Raw genomic sequence first — 11659 nt, forward strand, 5'->3', positions numbered from 1 at the left:
GAATAAATGCTTACGGGTTGAAGTGAGAAGGGCACAAGGAGACAGAGTTTCCACACAACTCACTGTTGAACTCCCAAGTAGTTCTGGACTGAACTTCTCAGCTAGAGAGCTGACCACTCCCCGCACATTATACAGGTCACTTCTAAAACATGACCACTTTGATGAAATCTCATCTGTTTACATAAACAAAAGTCCTCTCAAAATCCTTTTCATCTCTGTACCAAACAAGTCTAATCAGAGCAAGGCCTGTTTGCAACCTCTCTGAAAAAAAATCAAGGACACAGTATCCTTGAGAAAAGGAACAATGTTTAGCAAAAAGGGACCAGCTTTGTTACAGGTTTCTTGAGAAACATTAATCAGATAAGCCGTCAGGGCCTGATGGGATCTACCCCTGAATACTGAAGGAGATAAGGGAGGACATTGCTGGGGCATTTGTTTCCTCTTTAGGCACAGACAAGGTCCCAGAAGACTGGAGAACAGCTAATGTTGTTCCTTTGTTTAAGAAGGGTGACAAGGATAATCAATGAAACTTATAGGCTGATAAGCTTTGCATCAATGTTAGGGAAATTATTGGAGAAGATTCTTAGGTACATGATTTACTTGCATTTGGGAAAAAAATGGACTTATTAGGGATAGTCAGCAAGGCTTTGTGCTGGAGAGGTCTTGTGTCTCAAATTTGATTGTTTGTTGAGGAAGTCATGAAGAGGACTAATATACTGGCAGGGAAATTTGCTGGAACTGCTGGGGAGGATTTAAACTAGTAAGGTGGGGTGGTGGGACCCAGGGAAATACTGAGGAAAGAGATCAATCTGAGACTGGTACAGTTGAGAACAGAAGCGAGTTAAACAGTCAGAGCAGGCAGGGACAAGGTAGGACTAATAAATTAAACTGCATTTATTTCAATGCAAGGGGCCTAACAGGGAAGGCAGATGAACTCAGGGCATGGTTAGGAACATAGGACTGAGATATCATAGCAATTACCGAAACATGGCTCAGGGATGGGCAGGACTGGCAGCTTTAGTGTTCCAGGATACAAATGCGACAAGAAGGATAGAAAGGGAGGAAAGAGAGGAGGGGGAATGGCATTTTTGATAAGGGATAGCATTACAGCTGTGCTGAGGGAGGATATTCCTGGAAATACATCCAGTAAAGTTTATTTGGGTGGAACTGAGAAATAAGAAAGGGACGATCACCATATTGGGATTGTATTATAGACCCCCCAATAGTCAGAGAGAAATTGAGAAACAAACTTGTAAGGAGATCTCAACTATTTGTCAGAATAATAGGGTGGTTCTGGTAGGGGATTTTAACTTTCCAAACATAGATTGGGACAGTCATAGTGTTAAAGGTTTAGATGGGGAGGAATTTGTTAAGTGTGTACAACACAATTTTCTGATTCAGTATGTGGATGGAGCGAAACTTGACTGACTCTTGGGAAATAAGGCAGGGCAGGTGACTGAGGTGTCAGTGGGGGAGCACTTTGCGGCCAGCGACCATAATTCTATTTGTTTTAAAATAGTGATGGCAAAGGATAGACCAGATCTAAAAGGTGAAGTTCTAAATTGGAGAAAGACCAATTTTGACGGTATTAGGCGAGAACTTTCGAAAACTGATTGGGGGCAGATGTTCGCAAGTAAAGGAACGGCTGGAAAATGGGAAGCCTTGAGATATGAGATAACGAGAATCCAGAAAAAGTATGTTCCTGTCAGAGTGAAAGGGAAGGCTGGTAGGTACAGGGAATGCTGAATGACTAAAGAAATTGAGGGTTTGGTTAAGAAAGAGAAGGAAATATATGTAAGGTACAGACAGGATAGATCGAGTGAATCCTTAGAGTATAAAGGCAGTAGAGTATACCTAAGAGGGAAATCAGGAGGGCAAAAAGGGGACATGAGATAGCTTTGGCAAATGGAATTAGGGAGAATCCAAAGGGTTTTTACAAATATATTAAGGACAAAAGGGTAACTAGGGAGAGAATAGGGCCCCTGAAAGATCAGCAAGGTGGCCTTTGTGTGGAGCCACAGAAAATGGGGGATATACTAAATGAATATTTTGCATTAGTATTTACTGTGGAAAAGGATATGGAAGATATAGACTGTAAGGAAATAGGTGGTGACATCTTGCAAAATGGCCAGATTACAGAGGAGGAAGTGCTGGATGTCATGAAACTGGTAAAGGTGGATACATCCCCAGGACCTGATCAGGTGTACCCGAAAACTCTGTGGGAAGCAAAGAAAGAGATTACTGGGCCTCTTGCTGAGATATTTGTATCATTGATAGTCACAGGTGAGGTGCCGGCAGACTGGAGGTTGGCTAACATCATGCCACTGTTTAAGAAGGATGGTAGGATAAGTCAGGGAACTATAGACTGGTGAGCCTGACCTCAGTGGTAGGCAAGTTGTTGGAGGGAATCCTGAGGGACAGGGTGTACATGTATTTGGAAAGGCAAGGACTGATTAGGGATAGTGTGTGATTAGGGCTTTGTGTGTGGGAAATCATGTCTCACAAACTTGATTGAGTCTTTTGATGAAGTAACAAAGAGGATTGATGAGGGCAGAGCAGTACATATGATCTATATGGACTTCAGTAAGGCATTCGACAAGGTTCCCCATGGGACACTGATTAGCAAGGTTAAATCTCGTGGAATACAAGGTGAGCTAGCTATTTGAATACAGAACTGGCTCAAAGATAGAAGACAGATGTTGGTGGTGGTGGTGGAGGGTTGTGTTTCAGACTGGAGGCCTATGACCAGTGGAGTGCCACAAGGATTGGTGCTGGGTCCTCTACTTTTTGTCATTTATATAAATGATTTGGATGCGAGCATAAGAGGTAGAATTAGTAAGTTTGTAGATGACACCAAAATTGGAGGTGTAGTGGACAGCGAAGAGGGTTACCTCCGATTATAACAGGATCTTGCCCAGCTGAGAAGTGGCAGATGGAGTTTAATTCAGATAACTGCGAGGTGCTGCATTTTGGGAAAGCAAATCTTAGCAGGACTTATGCACTTAATTGGTAAGGTCCTAGGGAGTGTTGCTGAACAAAGAAACCTTGGAGTGCAGATTAATAGCTCCTTGAAAGTGGAGTAGCAGGTAGATAGGATAGTGAAGAAGGCGTTTGATATGCTTTCCTTTATTGGTCAGATTATTGAGTACAGGATTGGGAGGAGAAAGTGAGGACTGCAGATGTTGGAGACCAGAGTTGAAAAATGTGGTGCTGGAAAAACAGCAGGCCAGGCAGCATTCGAGGAGCAGGAGAATTGATGTTTCGGGCATAAGCCCTTCTTCAGGAATCGGCACCGCATTTGCCAACTACAGGAGTTGGGAGGTCATGTTGCAGCTGTACAGGACATTGATTAGGCCACTGTTGGAATATTGCATGCAATTCTGACCTCCATCCTATCGGAAAGATGTTGTGAAACTTGAAAGGGTTCAGAAAAGATTTACAAGGATGTTGCTAGGGTTGGAGGATGTGAGCTATAGGGAGAGGCTGAACAGGCTGGGGCTGTTTTACCTGGAGCATTGGAGGCTGAGGGGTGACTTTATAAAAGTTTACAAAATTATGAGGGGCATGGATAGGATAAATAGACAGTCTTTTTCCTGGGATCGAGGAGTCCAGAACTAGAGGGCATAGGTTTCGGGTGAGAGGGGAAAGACATAAAAGAGACTTAAGGGGCAAATATTTCACGCAGAGGGTGGTCCGTGTATGCACTGAGCTGCCAGAGGAAGTGGTGGAGGCTAGTACAATTGCAACATTTAAGAGGCATTTGGATGGGTATATGAATAGGAAGGATTTGGAGGGATATGGGCCGGGTGCTAGCAGGTGGGACTAGATTGGGTTGGGATAACTGGTTGGCATGGACAGGTTGGACTGAAGGGTCTGTTTCTGTGCTGTGCATCTCTTTAATTCTATGACTGTCTAGTTAGACCACATTTGGAGTATTGTGTGCAGTTCTGGTTGCCCCGCTATGACAAGGATATAGAGGTTTTTGAGAAGGTGCAAAAGAGGTTTACTAGGAGATTCGGTGAATTGGAGTGTACTAGCTATAGGAGACATTGGACAAATATGGACTGTTTTTACTCCAATATTGAAGGTGGAATGGTGACCTAACAGAAGTTTAAAAAAAATTTGAGGGGCATGGATAGGACAGTTAGTCAAAATCTTTTTTTCAGAGCAGAAATGTTGAATACTAGTGAGCTTGGGATTTTGATGAAGAGTAAGTAGACTCTAAACGTTAATTCTGCATTTTCCCCACAGATGCTGTCAGAGTTGCTGAGTTTTGCTAGTAATTGTTGTTTTTGTGATTGGGGGCATAGATTTAAGATGAGAACGGGAAGTTTAAAGATGTGCATGGCAAGTGTTTTACACAGTAGGTGCCTGGAACATGCTTCCAAGGGAGGTGCTAGAAGCAGATCCAATACCACAATTTAAACAGTATTTAAACAGACACATTAACATGTAGGGAAAAGAAGGAAATGTACCATGTGCAGCTAGGTAAGTTTAGTTTAGAATAGCATCCAGGTCAGCACAGACATGATGGGTTGAAGGGCCTGTTCCATTGGTGTACTGTTCTGTGTTCTATATTTTATATAAGACAGATTTTAAAGGATCCCTGGGTACAAGATGTTTGGAAAATCTGGGAAACAAAGAAAAGGAGGAAGGGTGGTGCTAGTGATTATGAAGAACATTGAATTACTGGAGAATGTAAATGTCCCAGGGGGCTCAGTGATAATCAGTTTGGCCAGACATAAGACTAAAAGGGCACAATTACATTGAGTCATGCAACCTATAGACTACCTACTGATGGGAAAAGGATGTAGAAAAACAGATCTTTGGGGAAGTTACAGAAACATGCAAATCTTCGAGTTTAATTACTACCCAAAAACGGATAAGAACAGAGATAGCATGAAGGTTAGGGAGGGGTAAATCTCCATTCATTGTGGTCAGGGTATGTTTCTATAAAAGTACATGTGAAATCCAACTAGAAAGGAGAAACTGTTGGACATTTTTTTTGGAAATGAAGTGGGGCAAGTTGATAAAGCATCATTGGGGAACATTTTAGGAGACAGTGTTCATTGTATCTGAAGGCAGGGTAATGTATAAAAGGACAGTAGGCAATTAAGTGTCAGCGTAACTTAGCTGGGGGGAGCCAGTTTCAGTAAACTAAGAACAAAGCTGGGTTGGATACACTGGAACTAAGGATTGGGGAGAAACATAGCTGAACAGTAGGGTTTTGTAGTGGAAATCACTAGGAGTTTGTATTTGGGGCCCTTGCTTTCCCTGATATGTACATATGCAGTATACATATTAACAGTCTAGATATCAGTGTGCAGGAATCATTTCAAATTTGCGGATGATACAAAACTCGGAAGTATTGTAAATTGTGAGGAGAACAGAGTAGAACTTCAAGATGATACAAAGAAGTTGATGGAGTAGCTAAATATGAGAGATGAGGTCACGGTGGAGAAATGTGAAATGAAGTGTTTTGGTAGAAAGACCATGAATAGTTAATATGAAATAGTGGATAAGACATATAAATGGGTACATGAGCTGAGAGATCTGGATCTGCATTGAAGGTGGCAAGACGACGGAGAGAACAGTTTAAAAAAGCAAACTTTCCTGAGTTTTATTATTGGAGCATAGAGTACACGAGAAAAGTTGTCCTAAACCTATCCAATATACTTATTAGACCTCAGCTGGAGTATTGTGTACTGTTCTGAACACCATTTTAATACGGAGTATGTGGATCCATTGGAGATTGGTTGATGGGGTGAGAAATTTCAGTTATGAAGACAGTGTGGAACTGTTTTCATTTGAGAGATCAAGGTCAAGAGGAGATCTGATAGAAGTTTCAAAATAATGAGTAAAGAAAATTTATTGCAGATAAGTTGAAACAATGCAAAATAATGCTGACCTTGATTGATTCAAGGTCAGCACAAGATTCAGGTTCTAAGAATACCTCATGTAGAAGTGTGAACAATGGACGCAAAAAAAAACCGAGCACATTATTTGGATGAAGTAATGGATTTTATTGATCACCATCTAGATCTGGGACTGCTTAAAATATGTTAAGTAGAAAAAATGTTCATGTTCTTGCATATGCATCATTCACTGGTCAATTCAATGAGAGTTGATCAGTTGTGGAAAAAAGATGGGATTTTGTTGTGCTCCCAGTGACTTCTAGTTAGCATCTTGGGCAAAATTAACACAAAAAATGTAACTTTTAAAATAGGTTGTATTCTTTTAATCTCAAATCTAATAGGCTGTACAGCATCTGGAGCAACAAAAACAGACACAGCAGGTTCACCCTCCAGCAGGACCTAATGGAGAACTCCAGTTCCATCAAGGTTTGTAACTTGCTGTTAAGATCATGTGACCAATAAATCTTTGCTTCCTTTTGCATAGCTGTGTTTAAATGTCTATTTAATAGCCTGATGCATAATATTCTTTCATCTGGTATGGAGGGTGTAGCTATGAAGAGAGGTTGAGTAAATTAGGATTATTTTTGTAAGGAAAATGGAGGTTGGGAGGTAGGGAAGACGTGATTGAGGTCTACAAAATCATGAGAGGTATAAAGTTTAAAAATCACACAACACCAGGTTACAGTCCAACAGGTTTAACTGGAGGCGCACTAGCTTTCGGAGCGACCCACCTTCATCAGATGATAGTGGAGGGTTCAATCCTAACACAGAATTTATAGCAAAAATTTACAGTGTGATGTAACTGAAATTATTCTCTGATTAGCTGTTAACAATGGTGATAGCTAGACAATATGTTGAAGAATGCAACTTTTTTTAAAAAGATGGTTTTGTGATCTACATCTGAAAGAAGTGAAACGATCACTATTCTAACAGATGAAAGGCTTAACAGACAATCAATTTTTCAATGTATAATTTAAGTTATATCACACTGTAAATTTTTGCTATAAATTCTGTGTTAGGATTGAGCCCTCCACTATCACCTGATGAAGGAGCGTCGCTCTGAAAGCTAGTGTGCTTCCAGTTAAACCTGTTGGACTATAACCTGGTGTTGTGTGATTTTTAACTTTGTACACCCCAGTCCAACACCTCATGAGAGGTATAGACAGGGTGGATAGCAAGAAGCTTTTTCCGAGAGTGAGGAAAAATTACTAGGGGTCATGGGTTCAAGGTGAGAGGGGAATCATTTAAGGGGCATATGCGTGGAAAACTCTTTACACAGAGGATGGTGGGTGCCTGCAACGCAATGCCAGTGGAGGTGGCAGAGGTGGCATGAAAGATGTATCTAGGCAGATACATGAATGGGCAGGGAGCAGAGGGATACAGATCCTTGGAAAATAGGCGACAGGTTTAAATAGAGGATCTGGATTGGTCCAGGCTTGGAGGGGCGAAGGGCCTGTGCTGAAATTATCTTTTGGTTGTTACTGCAAGCACCACACTGCCAGCAATACTTGAATGCCTGCGATACATATTTTGTTATGTTGATTTCCTCTTTTTTTTCCCTATTAACTGACTGATCTTTGTTGTTTTGCATGTTTGTTTTCTTAGAAAAACAACAAGCAGCTCCTCCAGGAAGTATGCAAGCTCTGCCTCCAGGCCATGATCAGCCCCAAGGTTTAAACCAGCCAGCTCCTGGTCAAGATCAACCTCAACAATAATCACTATGCCTCCAGGATTTGGGCTAGCATATGAGTTCCTGAATGGCTTTTTGGGTCCAAATGATCATTGCTCCAATCTGATAATTTTTTATTGCTGTTTATTCCTGTTAAAGTTGCACATTATGCAGAGACCACTGTCTGCAAGCATTTTCTTCAAGGGGGTTACTGAAACACTCGTGCAAATATTTCATTATCCAACAAAGATGATTTACTTATGATAGTGAGCAGAATTCACTTGAAACCCTGAACAGAGATCTGAGACTCACTTGTGAATTGTAGTAGAATAGAATGGCTGCAACTGGGTTGTGAGCATTTGGAAAAGTATTTTCATCCTGTGGTTGGTATGATTCCTTTATGGGATATTGGAGAAAATCCTTAGTGTATTAATAATTAAAATTGAGATGGTTCTTGGGATTTTAAAAGTAGCTAAGATATTTGGGTGAGTATTTTAGGTTTGTAAGTAGAAAAGCTAATCATTTTGTATGTGAGGCATTGTGTTCAAGATTGTTGAGTATGATTTACTGCTGAAAATGTGTTGCTGGTTAAAGCACAGCAGGTTAGGCAGCATCCAAGGAACAGGAAATTCGATGTTTCATCAGGAATGAGAAGTATTCCTGATGAAGGGCTCTGGCCCGAAACGTCGAATTTCTTGTTCCTTGGATGCTGCCTAACCTGCTGTGCTTTAGCCAGCAACACATTTTCAGCTCTGATCTCCAGCATCTGCAGACCTCACTTTTTACTCTGATTTACTGCTGGTCTCTCTTCTTGGCTTTAGCTAGTTTAGCTATCTTCAGCTGCAATTAATCTCACTCAGTCTTGGTCTTCAATGCCATATCTTGGCCAACAATATTTGGGAGTGATAATGTCAGCTGGAAAATAGTGAAAGGGTGGGCTTTTATTGCAAGTGCTTACACTTTCAATGCTTTTTTTTCACAAGTTTGATTATTTTGAAACATTGAAACAACCTTTTGTTGATGATGGGTTTGGATGGCTATCCAGTGTGTTACTCATAATTATGTTTGGTTATCAAAGTATTTTTGGTACTTCTTTTAACCTTCAATTCGTTACTAATTACCCTGCCAGTCTGAGGACTGGAGACAATCCTCTCAGTGGAAGTTCTGTGGACCGTCTCTTTCCATGGTTTTCCCAGGTTGGATTTAAATTCACACAGTTGTCATAGCTGATATTCAAGTTAGTTGATAATCCAAAAACAATACAAAAATGCTAACTGGCTGTTATGAGTTGCCAAATTGCAGTTTCCAATTCAGCAACTGCCAGCCCGTTATTTTACTTCATAAAAGATGCTTATTAATATCTCAATACATACATTTTAAGGTAATGGTAACTAGAAGAACTGCTCATCATAATGGATATGGGTATTCTGTTTTAATGTTGGACTGATTTTACTCCTGAACTTGTAGGGTTTTAGGTTCTTGGCATTTCAGATTTGTTAAAGATCACTAACATTTACTAGCTCGTAGTAATGCATCAACATGCATAATAGAATCACCAAGTACAAAAGATAAGTGTATGGTCCTCGCCAAATGTATGCTGTTTGTATAGGAGCCAATGCCCATTTGCCTTCGTTAGCATGGTTTGGTTTACTTGGATACTTAACTTAACTTATCTGCCACAGTGGGAATGCTGATTGCCATAATGCACAGATTATAGATGTGTAGTCACGAATTGAATGTTGCATTTTATCATGTGTAAACTGTTGGTTGAATAATTCTGAAGATTGTAGACTGATTTTATTTCAGCATTTAAACTGATTTAGTTAAATTAGAAAAGCTGCTTCTCACAGTATTTGCATTCTGACAGATGAGTTGTCTTAATGAACCTCATTGTTGTAACAATGCATTGATGATTTTATTATGTGGGTAAGGATTTGCAATACAATCTCCCCTCAACGTGTTAGGCTTAGCTGTGCCGTTTTGGAGAACGATCAGTTGAAGTCCAGCTATTCTGCACACAGGTCAGTTTCAGAATGGTGCTGGCAGAAACATAGAAGGTGGTCATCCTTCTTAACAAAAGATGCTGCAATGGCCATAAAGTAATATTTGAAATATGTTTGAAATTTAGGAATTATACAAATGAAACATTGCAGATGCTGGAGATATGAAATAAAATGACATGCCAGAAAACCTCCAATCTGGCAGAAAGAGGAACAGAGTTAATGTTTTAAGTCCAGTATGATTTCTTCCAAAGTTAGGAAGGATAGCAATGTAATGATTTTTATGCTCTTGAAAAGAAGATGAATGGGATCATGTGGAACAGAAGAGAATATCGGGGATATTTGTTCTTGTAGGTTTATTGGCAGATTGATATTGCTGCCATGAGTGGCTGAACTGAGTTTGAACTGTTGGCATGAAACACTTAAAAGCTAGGAGCATCTTGAGTGAGAATAAGCAGTTGGTGGGAGGATACCTTTTGAGAGCAGAGGAAACTATGTAGGTGACACATGGGACAGTTGAATTGACAATTCAAAACACTAGACTTAAAATGCTTATTGCCAGGAATTGACACAGTCTTTACCCAAATTTAAATACTATGTGATGCACTGGGTTGAAATGTAGCCTCTAATCTTGAAGCCTGGACTTCAGTCCACCAAGGCTGAAGACCATCTGGTCAGTGAAAGTCCAATGTAAAATAAAGTTGGTAATTTGTCTGAATTTCTAGTAGGTAGCTTCTATTATGTGTGGATTCACAGCACAGAATTGCCCCCTACTGTAATACTTTGTGGCACTCCTAATCACTGGCTGATGTTGGAAATATAAAATGTTCCATAAATATAGCCAGTACTTTGAAGTGTCTGAGTGAAAATATACATTTCAGACACACGAGGGAGTCCTCTACTCTGAATCTAACTATATTGCACCTGACCTGGGGAATGCTTAATATTGGCACTGAGTATCTAAACTTGTAATGTGTTAAATAACTTAGCATCACATATTTCGCCTTGCTAAGTATAAAACTTTAAGTTATGAAAATGCTGTCTTTGATCTGGAGTTGAAATGCCCTTCAGTTTATTTGTGTAACATATTCAACATTTCTTGATTTAAGAAATACAATGTTTCATTGTCTACTTACCAAGTAAAGCCTTTCCAAAGAGATATCTGCCACTACTATGTGTACAGGCATTCCGTTGCATTTTGAAATCTGTTAAGCATTAGTATTCAAACTTAAGTTTATTGTCTTGGCTCCAAAGTATAATTTCTGAGTATGTATTTTAAAATGTGTTGTTAATGTGTTTTTATTTGACTATTGTCCTGGTTTTGTTTTGTGGTGCAATATTTGTAGATGAAATTGTTTAGGTTCTATTAATTTCTTTGTAAGATTGGTTTATAAAATAATTGCATTTGAGCATAAAGCAAAATATTTAAATTACTTATATGGCTTCTTTTTTTCAATAAGCTATTAGTAACTTCTAAAACATATTTTAGTCCTCAGCACTACACCAGACCACCTACATAGCAAATGCAAAATGCAGGTACAGACAACTACACATTCCCATTACCAGCAGATCAACACACAAATCTATAAAGTAATCAAATCTAGTTGCTTTTGAACAAGTAGGCAACTAACAGAAGCAAGGCTGTCTACAAACATCTCCATCCTCAACAATCGTGAAATGGATTACACTTGCTTTAAAAAAAAACAAGGCTGAAGTGGTTATAAAGATCTTCAGTCAAATATGTCAATTTATGATCCTTATTTATTTCAGCTTTAGCTTCCTACCTTCACAGATGTGTCCAGCTGGTATAGTTTCATCCGTATTAAAATCTATCTTGTGGCAGCCGCATATGAATTTAGAAATAAGAGCATGATCAGAGAAGTGTTGTTCTTATTATGTGGAGCCAGCTTGAGGAGACTCATGACCACGTCTTGTTTTTTTGTATATCACATTTCTGTATTTAGTGTATTTGGCAGTTTTGCAAAGGATGAGGGTTTTGGCAATGTTAGGATATTTGAACACCTATGTACCAAAGTTAGGTGTTTCACCAGCCAAACTATAAGTTATCACGTGGG

The 11659-nt window shown here is 39.6% G+C and overlaps 1 protein-coding gene across 4 annotated transcripts in view; it reads left to right on the plus strand.

The window, feature by feature from the left end:
* The window catches only part of LOC132824446 (nucleobindin-2-like), a 75044-nt gene extending 64084 nt beyond the window's left edge, over nucleotides 1-10960 (plus strand). For 2 of the 4 annotated variants that reach the window (XM_060838953.1, XM_060838954.1), the window contains exons 12-13: nucleotides 6257-6341; nucleotides 7521-10960. In XM_060838953.1, coding sequence (XP_060694936.1) covers nucleotides 6257-6341; nucleotides 7521-7630 — 195 coding nt within the window. In that variant the 3' untranslated portion in view covers nucleotides 7631-10960. Of the gene's footprint in view, nucleotides 1-6256; nucleotides 6350-7520 lie in introns of those variants that run through there. The other 2 variants (XM_060838956.1, XM_060838957.1) reach the window with 1 other exon arrangement.
* The last annotated feature ends 699 nt before the right edge of the window (nucleotides 10961-11659 follow it).

The sequence above is a fragment of the Hemiscyllium ocellatum genome, chromosome 18 (genome assembly GCF_020745735.1).
Source record: "Hemiscyllium ocellatum isolate sHemOce1 chromosome 18, sHemOce1.pat.X.cur, whole genome shotgun sequence".
Lineage (NCBI taxonomy): Eukaryota > Metazoa > Chordata > Chondrichthyes > Orectolobiformes > Hemiscylliidae > Hemiscyllium > Hemiscyllium ocellatum.